The sequence below is a fragment of the Mobula hypostoma genome, chromosome 25 (genome assembly GCF_963921235.1).
Source record: "Mobula hypostoma chromosome 25, sMobHyp1.1, whole genome shotgun sequence".
In the NCBI taxonomy this organism is placed as follows: domain Eukaryota; kingdom Metazoa; phylum Chordata; class Chondrichthyes; order Myliobatiformes; family Myliobatidae; genus Mobula; species Mobula hypostoma.
In genome coordinates, this window is record NC_086121.1 from 39,563,834 (window position 1) to 39,590,355 (window position 26,522).

General features: G+C 43.5%; 1 protein-coding gene across 2 annotated transcripts in view; it reads left to right on the forward strand.

The window, feature by feature from the left end:
* Positions 1-26,522, forward strand: part of disp3 (dispatched RND transporter family member 3) — a 439,032-nt gene that overhangs the window by 229,225 nt on the left and 183,285 nt on the right. For both annotated transcript variants that reach the window (XM_063033465.1, XM_063033466.1), the window contains exons 6-7: positions 6,707-6,841; positions 20,739-20,899. In XM_063033465.1, coding sequence (XP_062889535.1) covers positions 6,707-6,841; positions 20,739-20,899 — 296 coding nt within the window. The remainder of the gene's footprint in view (positions 1-6,706; positions 6,842-20,738; positions 20,900-26,522) is intronic.

Consider the following 26,522-nt stretch of genomic DNA (forward strand, 5'->3'; position numbering starts at 1 on the left):
AGCAATTCCCTAGCTGGTGAATCCTCTCAAACACCAATTTGGAATTGGCATGGAAAACAGCCACGAGGGAATAAGGAATGTATTAATAATAAATTAATTGATTGAGTTAAATATTTTATGTGTATTTACAAGATTACTTAAATTTTAGATTTTTGACGGCTTAATTGACATAGTGGTGCTGCTGACAGAGCAGCAGGCTCATATCTCCAGCAACTCACATTCAATCATGATCTCCAATGCAATCCGTGTGGATTTTGCACATTTTTCCTGTGACACACAGGTTTCCCCCTGCTGTGCCGAAACACCACATCCCAAAGGTGTGCTGGGTGGTAGGAATACTGTGAATAATCCTTTTTGTAGGTCAGAGGTGTGTTGATGGGCAGATGCAAAGGGTAGATGGACATAATTGCCCTAGGAGCTGAAACTGAGGTTTTGAGCCAAATAGCCTCCTTAATTATCATAAATAAATATGGTTTTTAGTAATGTTTGAATATTTTTCAATATTTCTGAACATAACATAAGAAACAGGAATAGGAGAAAGCCATCCAGCCCATCAAGCCTGCTCCACGATTCAGTAAAACCATAGCTGACCTGGCATTGGGCTCAGCTCTACCCACTAGCCTTTAACCGTATCCCTTATTCCCCATGATACACACAAAAAAAACTATCTAAATTACTAAATTCTCTGAATTATCAAAGACATTGGGAGTGGGTTCTAATCAGTTGTCAAAAAGTCCTCAGAAATTTGAGAGTGAAGGCTTGCTCTGACCCCCATCTGAACAAATGAGGCCCTTTTGTGGCCTTACCAATGATGAGCTGAACAGTTTTGTCCCACAAGTTCTGGTTGGGAGATCAGCTCAAATTAATTAGTGAGTGTGGATGGTTCACCACTCCTTGCCACACTTTCACCTTTTACCAAAACAAATTTCTTCCTTCAAATGTCCACAGATTTCACCAGATTTCTATTTCCTCCCATAGCCCAATACAATCCTCTCGCTCTTTGCCTGGAGCACCTATGGAATTTTTAATCCTTTCCGTTGAACACACAAGTAAAATTGATTAAAGTTGAAAAGGACAATGGTGCAAGTAGTGAATGCAGCTACCTCTTTAATACATCCTACTCGAGCCCTAAAACGGGTCAGCATCACCATCAAGTGCCGTGTCATATGATGTGGGTGATCGTGGTCTTTCCATGACCATGATTGTTCTTGGCAATTTTTTCTACAGAAGTGGTTTTCCATTGCCTTCTTCTGGGCAGTGTCTTTACAAGATGGGTGACCCCAGACATTATCACTTCTCCTCAGAGATTGTCTGTCCGGCGTCAGCGGTCACCTTACCAGGACTTATGATGTGCACCAGCTGCTCATAGACCACCCGCCACCTTCACATGACCCTGATCGGTGGCTAAGCAGTGGCCTTTCACTGATAAAAAGTCCTGACCTGAAATCTCACTCTACAGATACTGCTCAATTGCTGAATGTCAACACTTTTGGATTTTATTTCAAAGCAGATGAAGGCCAGTGATCAGCTAATCTAAACAAAAGTAATAGTTGCCCAAGGGTGGCCTGCAGGCTAGCAGAGGGAAGGAGCACTTTACACCTTCTTTAGTAGAGACGTATCTCCACCCTGACGCTCACTAAGGCATGTAAAGGTGTAAAATAGTTCTTACAGAGTCATGTTCTGGCAAAAATCCATCACTCAAAATTATTACTAGATGGCTTTCTTCAGTAGTAGATAGACCTCAGCTATGGGATATCCAGACCTCATGAAAGGAGCCAGTTAATTATAAGCCTTTTATTTCTGTTTGATCATCATGTTATCTCTTAATTGTCTTTCATTTCTTGTCAATAAATTGAAATTCAGCCAAATTTCTCCTTGGCGTTATCAAATTTATATTTCCCGGAAATCAATGTTGTCTGATTCATCTAATGCTCCAATTTCTTTGTTGCTAATATTCTATTACTTTTGATTAGATTAGCTGATCGCTGGCCTTTATCTGCTTTGAAATAAAGTTCAGAAGTGTTGACATTCAGCAATGTCAAAGACGTTTTATTGGTGAAAAATAACATAGTTTAAAGTTGATGAAATGATGATGAGAGAAATGGCTAGGTCAACTTAAGCATCGGTGATAAGGGTGAGGCCAGGCAAAATGGGTTTGTTGGAAGGTGATTATAGTTTTGTGTATTACGAGTTGCTAAAGGAAGGCTGTGAAACCAGGTTAGCAGTCCAGACTATCTTAATGAAGAATGAAAAGCTGAGCAACAGTCCCAGGTTGCTGACAGACAAAAAAGTCAATTCTGATACACACAGAAAAAATGAATGAGTTATGAAAAGTTAGAAAATTTAATATTGAGCCCTAAAGATGGCAGCATATCCAGCAAAGATGCGGGGGGGGGGGTGTGTTCCTCAAGCTTACATTAAACCTTATAACTGCACAGGAGATCACAGATAAATAGGTCAGAGTGCTGCGGGATGGAGAATTAAAGTGGCAGGAAGCTGAAGGTTGCTCTTGCAGACTGAACACAAAAGTGCTTCTCCAATCTGCATTGGGTGAAAAGTGGAAAAATGCCGCTTGTGTTTCACCCAGAAGAAAGTTTGAAAGCAGCAGTGTAGGAAGTAGATTAGATGAATAGATAAGCCCTGTCCACTGTAGTAGAGCGGGGGCCATGTTTCAGGCAGAAGAAAGACATCTGAGAGGCACTTGAGCAGTACATCTCATCATTGGACAGAGAGGGAGGAACTAGAAAAATGGAGAGGGGGTACGGTCAAAGTCGCAGTGGCAGACTGTTGGCTGGTGGTGAAGTTTGTATCTATCCATAACCTAAGAGAGAAATTGAGAGGTCCAGTGGTGTCAGGAAAAAGCCAGAGATAGAACATGTGATTGGAAAATCATGAATTCAATTCCAATCACTGCCTGTAAGGAACTGGTGCATTTTCCTTGTGACCACGTGGATTTCCTCTGGGTTCCCTCACTTCCTCCCACATTCCATAGACATGTGGGTTGGTGGGGTCATTGGTCACATGGGTGTAATTAGGCAGCGTGGTCCTGTTGGGCTGGAAAGGTCTGTCACTGCACTGTATCTCTAAATAAATAATAAAATGAAACTATTTGCTCCCAGATGAGAAAAGTAAATTGAGATAATATTGCAGCTTATTCTAATAACACAAGGAGAAATTCAACGAGGTATGGGGCCTATTGCTGATAATCGGTACAAACCAAGTTTTTGTTTCTTCTGTAGGCAATTATAATATGAATACATGCAGTCTTTGATCCCCAAAATCTGGCACTGTAGTAGTCAGTCTTGGAGATGGCTTGTCCATACATCAGTTAAACATGAAAATGGAAATGAAAGATTTTGTGAAAACGTACCAACACAACAGAGTATTACAGTGAGAAATCAAAACCACCTGATAACACATCGGTTGCAGCAGTTACAACACCTTCAATAGATCTCAGATTCTGAAGTGAATTTCATGACTAAAAAGCTATGTATCCATGCTGCTGTGTGTGTTACAAGAATAGTAACATTGCACAGGCAGAGTTGAATAGATGTTCCTATTTTACACATGACAAGCCAAGTGTTCAAAGTAAGGGCACTAAAATAGCAAGGGCTTAGTTGCCTGGTCTGTCAGCCTAAGTATGAATAATTTTGAAAATTTATTTCAATTTTTCCAGCAAAATGTTGCTGCAATTCTTAAACTGAATATGTTTAGGTGTTCAAAAAATAAATAATGTAAAACATAGGAAAATACTGTATTGTTTATCAGCTTTGAAACCAGGTTTATGGCAAAGCACCATACACTGAGGAGCATGAGACTATAATCCCTTGGCTTGAAGTATATTTGCAGGCAGTGAGTCATCACCATCTGCTTATCTTGCTTTCAGTAAAGAAAAATTCATTGGTATGATTTTGATTGAAGAAACTAGCTCAGATATCAATATCAAATATTCTGTATGATTTACAATTCATTATTTAGTCAAATAATCATATTTTGTATATTTCTTTGTGCCAGCCGTCAGAAAAATCCTATTGTCCCACTTACTTCCCTGTGACCAATTCTCTCACATTTGCTCAACAACAGTTGTCCATTGTTCGAATTTCCTGACCACCCATGCACACCAGCAGTACTTTGCATTGGCCAATTAATCTAATAATTAATATATTGACCAGAATAACTCTTGACGTGGGAGGAAATCAGGGCACTCAAGGGAGGTGTACAAGTCCACAGGACAAACATGTAAACTCCGCACAGCCCTAGAGCTCAGGGTTGAACCTAGCTGGCTGAAGAGTATGCTTACATCATTGGTGTGAATAAACAGACTGCAACACCAACACCCTCTCCACCCACTAGTAAGGAAATATTCAGAAGCCAGAAGCTGCTTGAAGAACATGCATAATTGTTGTCTCAATATCTTAAAACAGCTTCCAAGTTTTTCAGATACTAACCCATCCCTTCACAACTCCCACCAGCACTGTTGTATCTTTTCCTGTCAGTGACTTGCATACAGACACCCTTGTGCCTCACATCCCATTTTGGAAATATAATCGATGTATGTATCTAAGCGATTTATTTATATTTTCTGTGTTTTTATTATTGCTTCTTTATCTAATTGTGCATTATTTTTTGTGCTGCATTGTACCATAGTAACAATTATTTTGGTCTCCCTTATAATTGTGTACTGGAAATGATCTTGAATCTTGAATTAGACACTGGAGTAAATCTGTTAAATACTTTCATATTCAAGCTTAGAAGAAAACACTTTTTTCACAAAAATTAGAATTCATTCCCTTTTTCATGAAGACGTATTCTTCTATGGCTGCATATCGACTTGGTTGCATCTTTCAATCCGCATGAATTTCAAACTCACTGTGCATCTGCTCATTTTACCGTTCAGTTTCCTCCTAACATCTTCCTTGTTGTTCAGCATAACTTGAGTTTGAAATTTATTCCCTGCTAACCCAAATCCATGTTATTAAAATTTTACATCAGTTTTGTTCTCTTGGGATCACTATTGTATTATTCTTCACAGGGCGAAAAGTGTTCACAGATTCTTTGGGTCTCAAAATCAACCACAATTCATGATTCCCCCAGACTTTGCAACCAATCAGGAAAAGCACAGCAAGCTAAAGTCACACTGTAGGGAAGTATGTAAGTTGTTCTGTTGTGCCTGTCGCAGCTCGCTGAAAGAGCCATCTATTCAATTAGTGTCCCCCCCTGCATTTTGCCTGCAGCCATACAAATATAGTATACCTACTACAACCATCTATCCAATTAACTTGTGAAAGTTTCTCCTGAATTTTTCTCTCCACCCATTCAGGCAATGCATTCTGGATCCTAACCACCCACAGTGTAAAAGTGTTTCTCACCTCTGTTCCAACCCCATTTCCAACCTTACTCTTCACCTCAAGCTCAGCTGTTTTTCTCAATCATCCTGCGGCTAACTGTGATACATTTTTTTGCCCAGTATTTATAGTGAGAAGCTGCTGAAGGTTCTGTTCACTCTGCAGTCTTTGATTTGCAAGTAAATTACTTGTTATGCAATAAACTGTTTGCCATGTGTGATAAGCCAAACACCTTCCCCTCCAGCCCATCTGTAATGCAGTGCTGTCAATAGCACTCTTTATTTTAATCCATGTATTCTGGCTACTGACCCTCTCCTAGTGGAAGCATTACATCTGTAGTTACTCTGATTCAACACCAAACATCATTTTAAAAATAAGTAGAGATTAATATTTTTATCTTTTTCTTATAGAATAAAACTTCCCTGCTGTATATAACCAGGAACTCTCTCAGATTTAGGAAAATTAGGATTTGATTTTTGTCTGACCTACCCTTTCTAGATTTGAATGTATTCATCAGAACATGTTAGTTTTTGGGTGGTGGTGATGGTGTAGAGGAGAATTGCTGATAATATGTTTTTATTAACCACGGCACTCAATTTTCCCACTATCCACCTGATTTCCTGAGTTTTACTTCGCATGTGTGGGGGCAGGGGAAGTTTAATGTTTTTCTTTGAATAGGTTCCATGGTTCTTCTTTGTTTTGTGGGAGTCTGTGAGGAAAATGAATCTCAGGATTGTATACTGCGTACATGCTTTGATAACTAAATGTACTTTGAATCCTGATGAGCTTTGATAACATTGTGAGGGAACTGTCCATTCAGCACCACTTTTTCATTAAGAATATGCCAAACAAAATTGCCCACGTTAATTTCACATGTATCAAGAATGGTGTGTAACATGCTGTTGTTTCCATGGTCTTCCCATTCTTGGGAAATGTCTTTTGTATCTTCGCTCCCATTATTCAGCTGAGGACTTGGCACCTTTGCCAGTCTGCCACCTCTGAAAGAATACCAATTCTGTACACACATTAGATCCTGTTCCTTCAGACACTCATAACAGGAAATACCGTTTAATTAAACTGTATAAAATGATGAAGGACATGAGTACCATCCCTTTCTGGATATGAAAAGCAGATGTAAGTGAATTTGATCCTGAAGTCTGCTAATTTAATGAAATTTGACATAAGGCTGACAACATAAACTAAATCACATACCCTATTTCTACGACGTTGCTACTTAACTTTTAAAATTGTGAAAATGAAAAGTCACCTTTTCTGCTTTGAAGATTTCATGCTCCTCACTAACAGCCACACTCTGGCACAAAAAGCAATTTAATCTCTACTGTCATTTTATATTTCTTCAGCTTTTCTGACCTTTTTTGGGATTGCCAGTATTGGTTTGAGCTGCCTGGTTGCCCTGTTTCTCTACCACGTTGTGTTTGGTATCCAGTACCTGGGCATCTTAAATGGAGTAGCTGCCTTTGTTATTGTGGGTATTGGTGAGTAACCTTTTAATGATTTACTTTTCTGTGTATTTGGCAATGTGTGTTTCATATAAAGTTTCAAATCAGTAAATATGAATCAACATAAGTGAAATTCACAGAGTATTAAAATTGTTGCATACGTGTGTTGCATACACTGAGGGTTAGCCTATCCAGCTTATTGAATCTGCCGCCCAATCATCATTTTAAAAATATAAGTAAAGATTAATATTTTGAGTTTTGATGTATTTTATCTTTCTCTTTCAGAATGTAACTTACTTATTGTGCATATCCAGCATTTCCCTCAGGTTTATGAAAATAAGTCTTTGTTTGTTATCTTTCTATATTTGAATGTATTCATCAGAACATCTTGTTTTTTTGGGTGGTGGTGATGGTGTAGATCCTGATGAAATGTGATAAAATTGTGAGAGAACTGTCCATTCAGCACCTCTTTTGCATTAAGGATATGCTAAGCAGAATTGCCCATCACTTAATTCCTGTTCTCTCTCACTTGCCCATGCACCCACTTCTCCCCCTCAACCCTCCATGCACCCTCTCCCTTCCTCGTGATTTTCCCACTACCTAACTAAGTTGGGGGTAATTTTTGTAGTAACAACATAACCTACCAACCAGCACACCTTTGGGATCTGGGAGGAAAGTGGAGAACCAGAACGAAGCCCACGTAGTTGCGGGGAGATCATGCAACCTTTGCAAAGATAGCACCCGAGGTTGGGGTTAAACCTTGGTCACTGGATTTGCCAGGCAACAGCATTACCAGATGTATCACAATATAAATCAATGTAGGATTTTATTTATTCACTGTGCTTTTTCATAATTATTAAAGTAGTGACTATTTATACGGTAACACCCTGTTAGGTTTCACTGCTAATGTAATAATTTCTGTGTAGCAGCAGTGTTTGGGTTATGACTGGAGATAACGGGGGCTTTGGAATATGTGCCATCCAATGAGAGGCATGTTGTTTCTTTCTTGTGGGGCTCAGAGAAGGGATTCGCGGTCTCTTGTTCGGCAGAAGATGGAGAGAGAAGTTGCCAGAACGAGAAAGTTGCAGACTGCAGGACAAAGTGGACTGGGAATGGGGTCGGGTGTCGATGCCCGGGGAGAAAATCGAGGGAGAACGAACAGACAGGAAAGCAGGGAATTCCAATGTAGCGAAATAGACTGTTTCATGAGAATGGGCCCCTTGTCTTTTTTTGTTTTTTTTTTACTAACCCGATAGTCAAATTAAGAATTATAAAGCTCAATCATTTAATTGCATATTGTGTACTGTTTGTTATTTTGTGGTACTGATTTGTAACAGGGGAACACATCACACAGCATCCACCCAAACAAGATTTCTCAAGTTTGGCCGGACCAGAGGCTGTCTCCCCCTAGATTAAGCTGCTAGCCAAGCATGAGGGTTACAATTGTGGGGGTATCATTCCGGGATTGATTTCGTTGGATGCAGTGTGATTACTCTGTGCATTGAACCAGTGGGGTAGACATTCATACTCCGGATAAGTTGCTAATTCGCCTGTTAAGTACTGTTAAAGTTGCGATTGTGGGCGGAGTTTGATAAAATGGCGGGCGCAGCTCTCATTTTAATGCAGACCAGTGCTGACATAGTGGTGGCAGTGGGGCGGGCCAAATCACAAGTTGACTTTCCCGTAGCTGGGGGCAGAGATTTCAAAGACAGGGTTCTATCGTTTCTGAGGAGTGAGGGGAAGGAGTGGTCGGATTTGTAATGTCTAATTACTCACCATCCCCCGGGGAAGAATGAGAATTCTGAGGTAGTATCCACCCTTACCTCCCGGGTGAAGTGTTGTGAGTGTTGCTTTGATCCCAGCATCTGCAGATTATTTTGTGCTTAAGAATGGACCAGATAGCCAAGGGCATCCAGTCCCAGGAAGTGATTACTTGAGGGTCTCTGACAGTCTCGTAAGACATGCCCACCTCTCTCCTTTGTTGAGCTGATCAGAGAGGTACGGGAGGAGGAGGTTGCATCGGAGGTGCGGGAGGCTTCAGTCAGCAGGGTGAGCCCATCATCAGTAGTGGTCCCCTGCGGTGAAGTGACCACGGATAGCCTGCCCCGGGGAGCAGTAGAGGAGATTGCGGCAGAGTTGAGAACTGAGATATCTCGGCTGTTATCAGCAGGTGTGACCCCCCCCCCCATATGATGGAGCTGATGAGGGGGTGGATCCCCTAAGGGGACGAACGGTGCAGAGGGCTTCCAGCAGCCAGTGTCACTTCAGAAAGAGGGTGAGCCCCCGGGTACCTAAGCAGAGAGAGTCGTTGGGAAAACTTAGAGGAGACCCAGTGAGGGAACGGCCTGGTGTCTTTGGGGGAACACATTCCCAGCAATATACCTATGAACCCCTGAAAGCGAAAGACCCTATTCCTGAGGGCTTAGTGGGGCCATGCTCTGGTGTATCACAACGAATAGAGGGTATTTATGTTAAAGCCATATTCAACATCAGGTCGCAGGTGACGTTGTTGTACCGTTCGTTTTACAACCAGAATCTGAAGCATTTACCATTGACACCATTCAGGGCATTGGAAATCTGGGGTCTTAGTGCTGGTGATTATACATACAACAGTTACTTGTCAGTGAAGCTGGAGTTCTCAGAGGGTGATGTGGGAGTGTCTGAGGTCCTTGATAAATTAGTGCTCGTTTGTCCCGACCCTGATGAGAAAGGCGGCGTTTCAATTCTGGTGGGGACCAACACCTCTCTTGTGAGGAGGCTCATGGGGACCTGCAAGGAGAAGGCTGGCGAGAGTTTCCTGGGAACATTGTCCATACACCCGGTGTTTCGAGTTGCTTTTGAGGATGTGTGTGGCTGCATTAGGCCGGATACCGAATTTAGACGAGGAACTGTGTGGTTCACCCAGTCAAAGCCAATGGCGGTACAGCCTGGCGAAGTAGCGAGAGTCATGGGACTCCAAATTTCCCGGAGTGCCTGAGGGCAAGGCCCACTAAGTGGACGCTCCGGAAGACCACGAAGGGGAGTCGGGATTTCCTGCTGGGGTAATGGTCAGGCCCGAACTGCAGAAGCCCTCAGTTGTACAGGCGAGCAGGATGGCAATGATTGTCAGGAACACTACGAAGGGGGAGGTCACCCTGGCGCATCTGTTCCCAGTGACAGTAATGTCTACTGTCCCTGTGAGACACGCTGGGGAGAAACTATTGGAAAAAGGGAATGTTGACCACTGAGTCATTCAACTTCGGGGACTCCCCAGTTCCTGCTGGTTGAAGAGGTGGTTGGTAGAGAAGATGTTGAAGCTGGAAGGTGTCCTTTCCACTGACGAGTTTGATGTGGGTTGTTCCAAGAGCGCTTGTCGACACCCTGTTTAGAGAGGGGTCGCAGAGACTGGCCCCTGCAGAGGTGGAAGACACTCGGCAGTGTTTGTGTAAGTTGAAGGAAGCTGGGATCGTCACCGAGTCCTGAAGCCCCTATGTGTCCTCAATAGTAGTGGCCCGAAAGAAGAATGGGAAGGTACGGATGTGCATGGTCTATAGGACTCTGAACAGGCGCACCATCCTTAACCTGTATACAGTCCCAAGGATCGAAGATGCACTGGCCTGCCTGAGTGGTGCGAAGTGGTTCAGTGTGCTGGACTTGAGGAGTGGATATTACCAGATCCCCATGAGTGAGGCCAACAAAAAGAAGACGGCATTTATATGTCCCTTGCGATTCTTCCAGTTTGAAAGAATGCCCCAGGGCATATTGGGAGCCCCTGCAAACTTCCAGTGGGTCATGGAGAAGACGATGGGGGATATGAACTTGCTTGAAGTATGGTGTATCTGGATGACCTCATAGTATTTGAATCCACCTTGGAAGAACATGAAGCGAGGCTGTTGAAGGTGCTGGGCCGCCTGAAAGCTGAAGGGTTAAAACTTTCCCTGGACAAATGCCAGTTCTGCCAAATGTCTGTTAGCTATGTTAGGCACATAGTCTCATGGTATGGAGTAGCTACAGATCTGGCTAAGATAGAAGTGGTGGCCACTTGGCCAAGATCTCAAACTGTGAGTGCTCTGCGCTCATTCCTCAGGTTGGGTGGTTACTATCGGAGGTCCGTGAAGGGCTACACAAAAGTGAGTCACCCATTGAATTAGCTTCTGTGTGGTTACCCTCCCTTGGAAAAGAAAGAGAGGGGAAAAAAAAGACAGGGGGTGGAGAGTATCTTAGCCTGTTGGAGCCCTTTGGACTGAGGTGGGATGCAAAATGTGAGGAGGCCTTTCAGTCGCTGAAGGAGCTGCTGACCTAGGTGCCAGTGCTAGTTTTTTGCGGACCCCCGATTGCCGTATGTACTGCACACGGATGCCAGCCGAGAGGGTTTAAGCCGCGTCCTGTATCAGGATCAGAGTACCAGATTGAGACCCGTTGCACTTGTCAGCTGGAGTCTGTCGCCCTCCGAGAAAAACTGTCCCACTAATAAGTTGGAATTTCTGGCGTTGAAATGGGCGGTGGTGGATAAGCTGAGTGACTACCTCTATGGGGCCAAGTTTGAAGGGAGGACAGACAACAGCCCTCTAACATATCCTGACCTCGGCGAAACTGGTGGTTGGCGGTGTTGTCTGTCTATGATTTCAGCCTGAAGTTCCGGCTGGGGGACCGGAACATTGATGCTGATGCTTTGTCCTGACGGGCGCATGAGGGACTGGTCAGGGACAAGGAGTGGGAGAGCGTTCCTGCCCCAGGGGTGAAGGCTATCACTATGAAGGCAGAGGGAAAGGAGGGGCAGGACTGAGCGGTGAATCAATTGGGAGCTTCTGATGACGCCATTCCCCAAGTTTACTGTGACCTGACTCTCTGAAGACAAATCAGCTGCCGGATTTGAGTTCTGAGGAAGTGGCAGCTGTTCAGCGAGGTGACCCGGGCATCAGTACCATCTGGTTAGTGGTCGAAAAGGGAGACATGGCTCAGACAGAGAAGATGAAACACGCTGCAGAGCCTCCATTACTACGAGAATGGCCTCAGTTGGAGTTGTGGAACCAGATCCTATACCAAGTCACATCACCCCCGGACCGACCTCAGCGTTACCAGCTGATTCTGCTGGAGATGTATCAGAGGATTTCATTGAAGTCACTTCATGATGATTGTGGACATTTGGGGGTTGAAAAGACCTATGGTTTGCTCAGAGACCGTTTTACTGGCCCCGAATAAAGTCAAAGGCCCAGGAATACTGCAAGTCGTGCATTTGGCGGAAGACACTGCCTACGTGGGCAGCTCCCTTGTCCCACTTGCAGAGTGCGGGGCCCCTGGACCTGGTTTGTATGGATTTCCTGTCAATAGAACCCGATGCCAGCAACACGGCGATTGTCTTAGTCATCATGGACCACCACACCAGATATGTGCAGGCTTTTCTACCAAGGACCAGAGGGCGTCCACGGTGGCCAAAGTGTTATGGGAGAGGTATTTCATTTGTTATGGTCTCCCCAGGCGGATACATAGAGATCAAGGACAGGATTTCGAGAAGCAGACTCATCCGTGAGTTACTGGGCATGCTTGGAGTCAAGAAGTCGAGGACCACTCCATATCATCTGCAGGGCGATACCCAGCCTGAGTGGTTTAATTGGACCTTGCTAGACATGCTTGGGACCCTGGAGATCAGCAAGAGGAGCAGGTGGAGTCAACATATTGGGCCCCTGGTCCACTGTTACAACTGTACCTGAAATGAAGCTACCGGGTACTCGCCATATCATCTGACGTTTGGGCGCAAGGCGAAGTTGCCCATTGACCTTTGTTTTGTGACTGATGAGGTCGACTTACCACCGAAGACTTATCTAAAGTATGTGGCTGATATGAGAAGAGAGCTGAAAAGGGCTTATGAATTAGTTGGGGATGCAGCTGCCCAGCAGAATCAAGGAAATAGGAGGAGGTATGATCAAAAAGTTAGGTTCTCCTAACTCATGCCAGGAGACCGAGTCCTCATAAGGAATTTGGGGCTACCTGGGAAGCATAAGTTGGCTGACCACTGGGTGGCTCCGCCCTGTGTGGTAGAGGGTCAGATCCAAACCTACCAGTTTTCCAGGTGAAACCAAAGGATCGAAATGAGCCTTTTCAAGATTCTCCATCGGAACCGCCTGCTGCCCCTGGGACAAGAGGTGCAGGTAGACCCAGAGCCCAGCCTGGAGCCTACACCTAGTAAGAGGACTCTGCGGAAATGCGGGGTGACTGCAGGGCCAGCATCAGGAGAGCTGGCCCCCAGCCTGAGAGGAATACTGATTCGGAGGATGAGGACCTGGATGTGTGGTAAATGCTGCCTTTTTCTAACTCCCCATTGACTGAGGAAGAGACACCCAGTCGTTCTCCTGCTGAGTCAGGTGAAATTGGGGATGCTATCTGCGGACAGCCTGGGTTGCAGTGGGACGCTGCAAGGGATGAAGTGGGGGTTGGCCGCAGGACAGAGGCATCCGGGTTGCTGCTGGGCACAAGTGAGAGGCTGGTGGAGGCCTCGCCAGGTAGACCAGAGGTATCCCCAGTAATATCGGAACCTGAAGAGTTAGGGGAGGGGAAACAGAGATCTTAGAGTACTAGAAGACCACCGGATAGGCTGGCCTATGAAACACTGGGGGAACAGAGTGTGACCCCTACCATTTGGGGAACCGTGTCACTGCCTTTTACACCTGGGTTGGACTTTGTGTTTTGCAGGAAGGGTTGGCGAATTATCTCAACATCATGAGGACATGACTAAATTCGGTGGGGGGGAAGAGTTTAACGCACTGTAAGGTTTTGCTGCTAATGTAATGGCCTTTCTGTAATGTTTCACTGCTAATGTAATGGTTTCTGTGTAGCAGCAGTGTTTGGGTTATGACTGGAGATAAAGGGGGCTTTGGAATATGTGCCATCCAATGAGAGGCATGTTGTTTCTTTCCTGTGGGGCTGAGAGAAGAGATTCGTGGTCTCTTATTCTGTGGAATATGGAGAGAGAAGATGCCAGAACGGGGATGTCGTAGACTGCAGGACGAAGTGGACTGGGAATGGGGTCGGAAGTTGTCGCCCGGGGAGAAAATTGAGGGAGAACGAACAGACGGGAAAACAGTGAGCTCCAGCATTGTAAATTAGACTGTTTCATGAGAATGGGCCCTTTTTCTTTTCTTTTTGTTTCTTTACTAACCCTATAGTCTAATTAAGAATTATAAAGCTCAATCGTTTAATTGCATATTGTGTACTGTTTGTTATTTCGTTGTACTGATTTATAACAGGGGAACACATCACGCAGCTTCCATCCAAACAAGATTCCTCGGGTTTGGCGGGCCGGAGGCTGTCTTTCCCTAGAGGAAGCCGCTAGCCGAACCTGCGGGTTACGATACCAAACACTGTAACACTTCCCATTCCTTGTTTCAACATCCATATTGAACCCAGGTTAGATAAAACTCAGCACAGCTGTGCACCCCAACTTAAGGTGAAAACTGCGTTGCCCCAGAAATAAAATGTCTATAAACACAAGGAATTCTGCAGATGCAGGAAATTCAAAGCCACGCACACAAAATGCAGGTCAGGCAGCATCCATGGAAATGAATAAGCAGTCGATGTTTTGGGCTGAGATCCTTTTCCAGAACTAAAAAAAATCATGCCCGCAACTTATAGGCTATCCTTGTCAGATCACAGTGTCCCTGTGAACTGGAGACTATAAGTCCATTCACATCACAACCCATTTTACAAGGACCACAGTCAGCTAGAGTTATTTCATTTATTTCATAGTGAAAGGAGAGTACACTGAATATTTTAGTCAATAAATTTGAAGCACTGTATTCTTCTGTCTCCTTATGTTGCTGCAGCATATGTAGTTGAGCAAGATCGAACATCAACCTTTTAACATTTCACAGAGGAAATGTTTGCCACAATGTAAGGTCAGACTTTCAAAGGCTCTTACTGAAAGCATTCAATGATACTTACCAACTGGATTTGCACAGAGAAGTGAGAGGACTCAAAAATCTGGACTTTTCAGAGATGCTTAGAGAAAGTTTGTTGCAACAAAAGCGACCATGCTGATATGCAGCAGGTTAATTTATCACCCGATTGTCTTGTCACTAAAGGGTTGCAGGCCAAGGAAGAAAAGGGATAAAAAGAGAATAAACCTCTGCTAATAGAAATAGTAAATGTGAAAATGAAGCAGAATAAATGGAGCAAGGCAAAAGGACCAGAGGAACTGGTGTATGGGGGAAATTATCATCAGAAAAGTTGTTCCTGGTCACATAAATGGGCACATTTATTAATTCAGTTGTTCCTAGGAAAGGTTGTCCATCTTAAACATTTCCTTTTATTTCCATTAAAGTTAACAATAGAGCAGAATTAATAAACCTGCAATCCAGTTTTTTTTATTTGAACAGCAAGATAATTGTGTTCTGCAACATTTGCACCTCGTATGGATTCATCTGTTTTGTAATTTGTTTCTAGACATTAAAATGTAATTATTGTTATAACACAAGGCATTTGAATATCAATAATGGCTTCAGTTATAATGATCTAATGAACTAGGACATCAGTGACTTTGCTTTCCAGTTCAGTGAGTTCCTTCAACTGGTTCTTCACTGAATTTGAAAATCAATCACCTGCTTAGTTGCACAGCACATCTAACTGAGCATTAAACTTCCATTAGACAAGTACTTCTACTCAAGCTAAGTCAAACAAAATGTGCTTATTTGTTCCCTCTTCTCCACATCTTTCTCTCAATTGTTTCTATTCAAATGTTAAAACATACTTTATCATCTGCATATATTTGGGTTCAATATATTAGCCAGAGTAGTTAAGTTCTAAAGGCAATCATGTCACTCATTTGGGGATCTAGTCTACCTGAGATAAATCTCCAGCATTTATATTGTAAAATCATTAAATAAGCTCATACATCAACATGAAGTTTAATGTATAATTATTTAATCAGCTTTCACAAATTGAATTTAAGAGTGAAAATGGGAGAACTTGTTCAGAATACAAGCATCAATTAAAAAAAACTTTTATTCCCTGCTGGATTTAAGTTCTTCCAAATAATTATTTTGGAGTGTTTTCAACTTCTGAGGAAATTCCCTCTTATTTTCCTATCACTTAACCAAACTTGTTATGAGTGGCTGATTTGACAGAACTCTGATTTTAATTGAATCAGTGGATTGGGTTCCCATGAGCACCACAGCTGGTAGACCCACTACCTCACAACTCCAGGGACCCAAGTTCAATCCTAACCTCAGACTACTTGCATGGAGTTTGTATATTCTCATTATGACCATGTGGGTTTCCTCCACATGTCCCCTCCCACATCCTAAAAACACATCAGGTGGTAGGTTACTTGGCAATTGTAAATTACTCTGAGTGTTTATGTGAATACTAGGATCTAGATGTCAGTCTCTGGTAACATGGGAAGAACAAAACAGAACAGGATTAGTGTAAATTGTTGCTTGGTGGTTGGCAGGGACTCAGTGGGCTGAAGGGCCTGTTATGTGCTGGATCGCTCTACATCTCCAAAGCATATTTATACTGTAAAGCAGGAAAGGTTTGTTTCTGGGAATGGTTTATGTGTTTGATGGTACCCTATTTGGAAGTACCAATTCTACTTTACAGCTTGTCTAAAAAGTTTTCTCGCTCGAGCACTGAATCGCAATAAAATTTGCTGTTCTGGTCAGGATGCTTTGTTGGTAAAGTGGGTGCCTCATGCTCTTTCAGGGATACAAAAAGATCTTTGTTAATTCAAAAACTAGAAAATGACCAGGGTGAGCTGGCGTGGAAAGCTCTTTATTCTACGGTAACTATGTATATTCCACAGGGCCAATATTAAGTGGTTGGATACATGAACTTCTGTTTTTCTCTTTGTGGAAAGTAAAGCAAAAGATGTTCTTACTGGACACATTAATAAGCTTCACTCCTTTGTCTGGTTTTCTTGCATTGTAGAAGCTTCAAAAAGGCCATTCAGAATTTCATTTTCCTATTCGCAGTGTTGAATGAGTTAGCTGATTTTTCAAGCAATTTTTAGTACCAAAAGTTTTAGCAATTTTTATTTGCACAGTTTGCCTTATTTTGCACAGTGTATGTTCACAGGTCCTTGTCTGTTTTTTGTAAAATTCTATTGTGTTTTCTTTTCTCCCCTGAAAATGCCTGCAAGACAATGAATGTCAAGGTTATATACAGTAATATCTACGTACTCTGACAATACATTTACTTTGAATGTTGGACTTTACCGTGTAACAAGGAACAGTGTGGATTAGTCATCAGTAGAAATTGTGATTGTTTCTCATGGATAAATGAAGTATATTTTGCTCAGTGCTATCAAGCACTAAATCTTACCACAGCACTTTTGTCATCATTGATTTTTTTTTGTTCAGTTTTCTCTGTAGCAGCATAACAAGAGCAGTATTTATTGCTTTTCCCAAATTGCCCTTGAGAGGGTGACATTGAACTCTGACCCTAAACGAATAGGGAGTTCCACGGTTTAGATCTGGCAGTGATGACTGAAGAATGTATGGTCCCAGTCAGCTTGATGCATTGCTTGGAGAAGAGCTTGCAGGTGGGGATGTTCTCACATGCTGGTGCTCTTGCCCTTCTTGGTAATAGAGGTCAAGGGCTTGGTACCAGGAATGACCGGCAGGGCAAGTGCAATGTATTTTGTACACAGCGTCCACACTACAGCCATTGTGCACTGTCGATGGAGGAAATTAACGTTCAGAGTGGTAGAGGGGGTACAAGTAAAGTGAGCTGCTTTTTCCTGGATGGCATTGACCTTCATGAATGTTGTTGAAGCTAAACTCATCCAGGCAAGAGCTACTAAGCCCTGACAGGTGGTGGGAGGGCTTTGGAGTATGAGGAGGTGGGTCATTCACCAGAAGGTATCTAGTTTTTGCCATTATTTATTTGGCTAATTAAGTTTTCTGGTCAGAGATGAGCCTAGAATGATGATGTTTGGGACTCAGCAACACTCATTTCACCCTCTGTTGTTGGACATAATCAATGCCTGGCACTTCTGTGGCCACTTAACAGCTTACACCTGAATGGGGCCTAGTTTTGGCTTAATACAAGCAGTGGCTGCTCCATTTTCTGAAGAGATATAAATTGATCGTTTATTTTGTTTTAATGTTCTTTAAAGCTGGATCTCCTGAACTTAGTTTGTTGAGACTATATGAAAGTAGGTTCCACAAGTCTGCTGCTGTCTTGGACACAAAACTTCAGGAACTCAAATTAAAACAAGATCAAGCAAAAAGCAATGTGCATGAATCTGAGATGAGTATGGTCTACACCAGTGAACAAAATTAGATATTTACACAAGTTGTAGATCTGAAGGAGATGAGTGGTTGAGTACATATTCCTTTCAGAATGTGGTAAATTTGGTCATACTCAAGATAATGAATTAAGGACCCTGATAAATGACACCTTAATGTTTGTTTTGGAAAATAAATTAACCATTTGCCTGTAACATTGAACTCAATTAATATGTTAGGCATGCTGGCTATGTCATGCAATTCAAAAAATATAGTGCACCTTGTGCGTTTAAAAACCCTTCAATACTTTCTACAACTATTGATATCTTGGTGTGATGTCCATTGAAAATGCCAGAGGTTTCATTTGCTGACTTTCCAGCTGACTTTGAGACAGTCTCTTAACACTAAATACCAGTTAAGGTCTGTATGGGTACCTGTTTAAGTAAGACACATAAAAGTTGCTGATGAACGCAGCAGGCCAGGCAGCATCTCTAGGAAGAGGTGCAGTCGATGTTTCAGGCTGAGACCCTTCGTCAGGACTAACTGAAGGAAGAGATAGTAAGGGATTTGAAAGTTGGAGGGGGGGGGGGAGATCCAAAATGATAGGAGAAGACAGGAGGGGGATGGATGGAGCCAAGAGCTGGACAGATGATAGGCAAAAGGGATACAAGAGGATCATGGGACAGGAGGTCCGGGAAGAAAGACAAGGGGGGCGGGGGGGGAGACCCAGAGGATGGGCAAGGGGTATATTCAGAGGGACAGAGGGAGATAAAGGAGAGTGAGAGAAAGAATGTGTGTATAAAAATAAGTAACAGATGGGGTACGAGGGGGAGGTGGGGCATTAGAGGAAGTTAGAGAAGTCGATGTTCATGCCATCAGGTTGGAGGCTACCCAGACGGAATATAAGGTGTTGTTCCTCCAACCTGAGTGTGGCTTCATCTTTACAGTAGAGGAGGCCGTGGATAGACATGTCAGAATGGGAATGGGATGTGGAATTAAAATGTGTGGCCACTGGGAGATCCTGCTTTCTCTGGCGGACAGAGCGTAGGTGTTCAGCAAAGTGGTCTCCCAGTCTGCGTCGGGTCTCGCCAATATATAAAAGGACACATCGGGAGCACCGGACGCAGTATATCACCCCAGCGACTCACAGGTGAAGTGTTGCCTCACCTGGAAGGACTGTTTGGGGCCCTGAATGGTGGTAAGGGAGGAAGTGTAAGGGCATGTGTAGCACTTGTTCCGCTTACACGGATAAGTGCCAGGAGGGAGATCAGTGGGGAGGGATGGGGGGGACGAATGGACAAGGGACTAAGCACCACTAAGCACATCTTTCCCTCCCCCCATCTCTCTGCATTCCGCAGGGATCGCTCCCTACGCGACTCCCTTGTCCATTCGTCCTCCCCATCCCTCCCCACTGATCTCCCTCCTGGCATTTATCCGTGTAAGCGGAACAAGTGCTACACATGCCCTTACACTTCCTCCCTTACCACCATTCAGGGCCCCAAACAGTCCTTCCAGGTGAGGCAACACTTCACCTGTGAGTCGACTGGGGTGATATACTGCGTCCGGTGCTCCCGATGTGGCCTTTTATATATTGGCGAGACCCAACGCAGACTGGGAGACCACTTTGCTGAACACCTACGCTCTGTCCGCCAGAGAAAGCAGGATCTCCCAGTGGCCACACATTTTAATTCCACATCCCATTCCCATTCTGACATGTCTATCCACGGCCTCCTCTACTGTAAGGATGAAGCCACACTCAGGTTGGAGGACCAACACCTTATATTCCGTCTGGGTAGCCTCCAACCTGATGGCATGAACATTGACTTCTCTAACTTCCGCTAATGCCCCACCTCCCCCTCGTACCCCATCTGTTACTTATTTTTATACACACATTCTTTCTCTCACTCTCCTTTTTCTCCCTCTGTCCCTCTGAATACACCCCTCGCCCATCCTCTGGGTCTCCCCCCCCGCCCCCCCTTGTCTTTCTTCCCGGACCTCCTGTCCCATGATCCTCTCATATCCCTTTTGCCTATCACCTGTCCAGCTCTTGGCTCCATCCCTCCCCCTCCTGTCTTCTCCTATCATTTTGGATCTCCCCTTCCCCCTCCAACTTTCAAATCCCTTACTTGCTCTTCCTTCAGTTAGTCCTGACGAAAGGTCTCGGCCTGATACGTCGACTGCACCTCTTCCTAGAGATGCTGCCTGGCCTGCTGCGTTCACCAGCAACTTTTATGTGTGTTGCTTGGATTTCCAGCATCTGCAGAATTCCTGTTGTTGTACCTGTTTAAGTAAGCCAGAGCCTGGTTTGGATCCACTTAGCATCATGCAGGAGCTGTTTGTACTATTAACATAAAGAATCAGGCCAGCCATACAACTTCTAACAAAATTTTGGATCATCGATCTTGTATCTTCAAAATTGGAAGTACTTGGATATACATTTCATTGAATGAAGCAGGCAAGTCATATTTGTATGGATTTGTCTATGGTAGGGATTAGGGATTTCTAAACCTTCCTGCTGGGGCTGAAATTTCTTTCCATTACTAAATAATACATTTGTATAAAGTATCATTTTCTGAAGGTTAAAATGAAGCATTGAGCCACTTCAAATAACCTTGGGTTTAAGTGCTGGGCATGGGAATGTTAGCAAAGCACTTCCACCCTTCAGTTCTCAAGGTAAAAATGCAATGTGTTTATTTATTTCTATTTTTCAGCAATTACCTTTCTATTTTCAGGGGTGGATGATGTCTTTGTTTTCATTAACACTTTCCGACAAGCAAGCCACCTTATCAGCCCACAGGAGAGGATGATTCACACCATCAAAACAGCCGGAAAAGCCACCTTCTTTACCTCATTCACTACAGCTGCTGCCTATGCAGCCAATATATTCTCCCAGGTTGGTTAATTATAAAGACCTGAAGCTGTGTAGCATGCTAATTTATTTCATTTGTATGATTGACATGCTTTCCTATTTTCTGTTAGAATTCTTTACCATACTATCTCTTTCATCAGGTTCATCTCACTGGAAGATTCATGCTCCAGAGAGTGAAGTATTCTGTAAAATATGGTAATTACATAAAGCAAAATGCTGCTGCTGGCCTGTACGCCGTATTTAGAGCCACAGTGCAGATAGAAGGAGATACACAGGATGCTCTGTGCATATCAAGTGCTACAGAGAACATCAGTGCAGAATCGTGGAGGAGTTTAGAGTATAAGGCATGCAAGAGAGATTTAATGCAGGCATTCAAAGTAATAAAGGCCCTTGAAAGGTAGATATTGTGTCTGTAGGTTGATAGGCAAGTAGACGGGAAGCACATTTAACATTGTCAGAGGAAGGTCAGAGGGATTGAGATTTTTTTATGGAGCGTGTTGTTACAATTTGGAACACGCAGGGACATAGAACAAATTGGAAAGATGCCTGATGGAAATATTGCAGGACAGTGGGAAAACAACAGGTCGCACAACTCAAAGGACACACGTGGGTAGAAAGGGCCAGGTGGCATGCTAGGATGCTGTATGATATTATTGTGAAGAGTTGCTCTCTGTTGCATTTATTTGCTGACAAAGATGGATAAATCGAAGGGATGGGGATCAGTCCTATTGGGAGAAGTTCAGAAGACAGCACCTACTTTCTTGAGAGTTTAAACGAATGAACGAGAGGTGGTCTCGTTGAAACATACAAAATTTAACAGGGTTTGGCCAGGTAATGCAGGAATGATTCTCCTGCCTGACACGTCTGGAACCCAGAGTCATGTTTTTGGAGTGTGGGTCATCGAGCCAGGTCAGCAATTAGAAGGAATTCCTTCACTCAGAACATAGCGCAACTTTGGAATTCTCTACCTAATAAGATTATGGAAACTCAGTCGCTCAATATATTCAAGGCAGAGGTCAGATTTTAGATGTCATGAGATAAAGGGTAAATACAGGAAAATGGTGCAGAGGTAGCATGTCAGCCATGGTCAGAGCAGGTGTGAGGGATCTAGTGAACTACTCTTCCTTTTATTCCTTATGTTTATTTAAGTAAGCCCATTTGACTGTCCAGTTTTCAGTAGTGCGTTTGAACTCTAGTGTCCCCTTAAGAAATTGTCGGATTAATGCTCTGCTGAGACCGAATCATTCTGTTTGTTTTAGCCTAGCCTGCATGCTTTGATTTCAGAGGCACTAAGCCAAATTTAATGTCCCATAGGATGAGAATCTACTGTTCCCACTCATTTGGCTCGTAACCACACTCCAAGATATCCAAGCAAATCACCTGGTTATAAAAAGCTGCCAAAAGTTCATCGAGGCTCACTCCAGTCAGCCCGATAATGGACAAAACCTGTTGCCATTGGAAGGTTATCCCCAAACTTCAACTTTAAATTTTAAAACAAATTAAATCATTTTGTTTTAATGATTCAACTTGTTGATGCAGCTTGGATTTTTAGCCCTATTTTCGGTCAAAGATGTAAAATCCATTAACAACATTTCGGCATGTGATGACGGTGGTAAGTAATATTGAAGCCACAAAGTCCTGGCAATGGCCATCACTGAAATGAGAACGACTGGCCTCCAAATCAGCAGCAATACCACCCTTGCACCTCCCAATATTAACACTCTGGAAGTCAGCACTGATCAGAGACTCAGTGGGAATTGCAATAGCTACAAAAGCACATCAGAAACTGCAAACACTTTGGTGAGTGACTCCAGTCCTAATTCCCCAATTTTTTTCCATAGTTTACAAGATACAAATCAGGAGTATAGTGAAATACCCTGCTTGCCAGGGTAAGTAAAAATCCAACAGGACCATGAAACCTGACACCATCCATTTGCGTGACCCTGTTCTCCCCCCTACTCACCAGACTTGCACAACGTTTCTCACCCAGGATACCCTGATGGTACCTGCCTGACTCGCAGCCTCTAAAACCAGGAAGGGGCAATGGTTCCACAGTATGGGGACACCACCAACTGAACTTTCCCCCCACCCCCACACCAGGCTTTCCATATCTCTGTTCCATCAATGTCACCGGGTCCAAAAATCCTGAAACCTGGCTCAGTGCGAGTACCTTTTATCAGAAGAACTGCTCAGTTAAAGAAGGTGATTCACTACCACCTCATTAAGGATAATTCAGAATGGCTGGACAATAAAACAGTTGCAAAATCCCCCAAAAATTCCATGTTGAGTTTCTTGGGAGTGTTGCAAGGCTTGCCAATTCATATTTTGCCTTGGATTCAAACTTAACTTAAAGTAATTTAGGAGATTAATTGTGCCAGCAACAAGCCACTGTAGGTATGTATGTACCCCCTGTGCTATATAAGCAAAACAGATTTATTAAACATGTTGTACCCCAGAGAAAGAAGCAACAGTTTACAACGAAAATGCTGGTGGAATGTAGCAGGCCAGACAGCATCTATAGGAAGAAGTACAGCCGATGTTTCGGGCTGAGACCCTTTGTCAGGACTAACTGAAAGAAGAGGTAGTAAGAGATTTGAAAGTGAGAGGGGGAGGGAGAGATCCGAAATGATAGGAGAAGACAGGAGGGGGAGGGAAGAAGCTAAGAGCTGGACAGATGATTGGCAAAAGGAATACAGAGTTGGAGAAGGGGGAGGATCATGGGACAGGAGGCCTAGGGAGAAAGAAAGTGGGAGGGGAGCCCAGAGGAAGATGGAGAGCAGGCAAAGAGTGATTGTGAGAGGGACAGAGAGAGAAGAAAAAAAAGGGGGCAATAAAAATTTAAAAAGGGATGGGGTAAGAGGAGGAGGGGCATTAACGGAAGTTAGAGAAGTCAATGTTCATGCCATCAGGTTGGAGGCTACCCCTCGGAATATAAGGTGTTGTTCCTCCAACCTGAGTGTGGCTTCATCTTGACAGTAGAGGAGGCCATGGATTGACATATCAGAATGGGAATCGGACGTGGAATTAAAATATATGGCCACTGAGAGATCCTGCTTTCTGTGGCGGACAGAGCGTTGGTGTTCAGCGAAACAGTCTCCCAGTCTGCGTCGGGTCACACTCAAGTTGGAGGAACAACACCTTATATTCCATCTGGGTAGCCTCCAACCTGATGGCATGAACATCAATTTCTCTAACTTCCGTTAATGCCCCACCTCCCCCTCGTACCCCATCCGTTATTTATTTTTATTCTCCCCTTTTTTTTCCTTCTGTCTCTGTCCCTCTGATGATCACTCCTTGCCTGCTCTCCATCTTCCTCTGGGCTCCCCTCCCCCTTTCTTTCTCCCTAGGCCTCCTGTCCCATGATCCTCTCATATCCCTTTTGCCAATCAACTGTCCAGCTCTTGGCTCCATCCCTCCCCCTCCTGGCTTCTCCTATCATTTCGGATCTCCCCTTCCCCTCCTACTTTCAAATGTCTTACTATCTCTTCTTTCAGTTAGTCCTGACGAAAGGTCTCGGCCCGAAACGTTGACTGTACTTCTTCCTATAGATGCTGCCTGGCCTGCTGCGTTCCACCAGCATTTTGTGTGTGTTGCTTGAATTTCCAGGATCTGCAGATTTTCTCGTGGAACAGTTTACAAAGTCTCACAGCAGGTTGCTCAGGATTTCAGGGGTTCCTCATTGACTGACTGTAGTTCAGTTTCTACCCCCCTACTGTGCCCTTTTAATTATAGTCTCTCTTCTTTCCTGTCGTACCATCTTTTTCTGTCTCTCTCCGTTTCCTTCTTCTTGCCTTCTCTCTCTAATCTCATGCTTTAGAGTAGTGGAGAAAGATACAGCAAGGGAACTGGCTCCAGCCCTCTGAATCCACGAAAACATTTACAGTAATACTGCATTAATCTCATATTTTATTCTCCCAGATTCAACACCCCCAGGTTCTACCACCTAACTGCACAACTAGGAGCAATTTACAATGACCAATTAACCCAGTAACCCACTCATCTCTGGAACGTGGGAGGCAACCAGAGGAATCATAGAAAATGTATGAACTCTACTCAAACAGGAACAGAGGTCAGGGCCAAAGCTGGCTCTCACACACTGTGGGGCAACGCTCCACCAGCTGCACCACCGTGCGGATTCTCGTTTCACTCTTTGATTTTACCTATTAACAGCCTCCTGCAGTATCGTACCCTTAATCATTTTAAAAATACATTTTCTGTTTTATTCTTTATAAGTCCTGCTTCTTATTTTGGAGGCTGAGATTATCATCCTAGTTTGCTCTCTTTCAGATGATTTAACCGGGACACACACTAACTGTTTTGCATTCTGTTGCAAATGTTATTTTTGCTTCAGCGAATGTTTCAAGTTCTATACTTTGTCAGCGTACTCCTTATAGAATCAGAATCAGAATCAGAACCTGGTTTATTATCACTGATATACGTCATGAATTTTGTTGTTTTGTGGCAACATACAGCGCAATATATAAAATTTGCTATAAATTACAATAAGAAATAAGCAGCACAAAAATAACGAGGTAGTGTGCCTGGGTTCATTGTCCTTTGAAAAGTCCAATGGTGGAGGGGGAAAAGCTGCTCTTAAGATGTTGATTGTGTGTCTTCTCGCTCCTGTGCCTCCTCTCTGAGTACTGAGAAGAGGACCTGTCCTGAAAGGTGAGGTCCTTAATGAAGGGTGCACCTTTTTGAAGCACTGATTTTTGAAGATGTAGTCCATACTAAGGAGGCTAGTGCCCGTGATGGAGCTGGCTGAGTCTACAGTCTTCTGCAGCTTTGTCCAGTCCTGTGCAGTGGTCTCTCCATACCAAAATGTGATGCAACCAGTTAGAATGCTCTCCACAGTGCATCTGTAGAAATGTGTTAGAGTCTTTCGTGACATGCTGCATCTTAAACTCCTAATGAAATATAGTCAGTGCCATGCCTTCCTCATAATTGCATCAATATGTTGGCTCTGGAACGATCTTCAAAGATGTTGATACACCAGATCACAAAAGTGATCATCCTTTCCATTGTTGAACTGTTAATGAGGACTGGCCGTGTGTGTCCCCTCGACTTCCCATTCCTGAAGTCCACAATCAATTCCTTAGGCTACGTCCACACTAGACCAGATAATTTTGAAAACACCGATTTCGCGTAAAAACGATAAGCGTCCACACCAGGCGTTTTTGAAAATATCTCCGTCCTCATTAAGATGGGTATTTGGGCGAACCTCTTCCTACTGGGTATGCACAAGACACACAAAAAACAAGCGAAGAGGAAACGGTATACTTGGTGCGCATTTGTCCAGTTACAGACTAGAAAAACTTAAAAGGAAATTGCCAAATGAAAGACTTGGTGCACATTTGTCAGAAACATTTCCTACAGCCATAGTCTCTTCACCAATGAAAGGGACGACAGCTGCAACTAAATGCAATAAGGCTTGTTACTGGGCAAAAGTGAAATTGCTGTTACCTCATTTGTTTGCCTTTACTTTTGCCATGTCTTTGTGTATTATTTTGCTGTATTTAACATGTCCAATAAAATGAGTTACTGGGCAAAAGTGACAATTGCATCTATTGAATGTTTGTACAAGCAATACAATAATAAAGCACCTTGTTAAATGTATAAAACGTGTCTGCATCAGTGTTATCTTGTA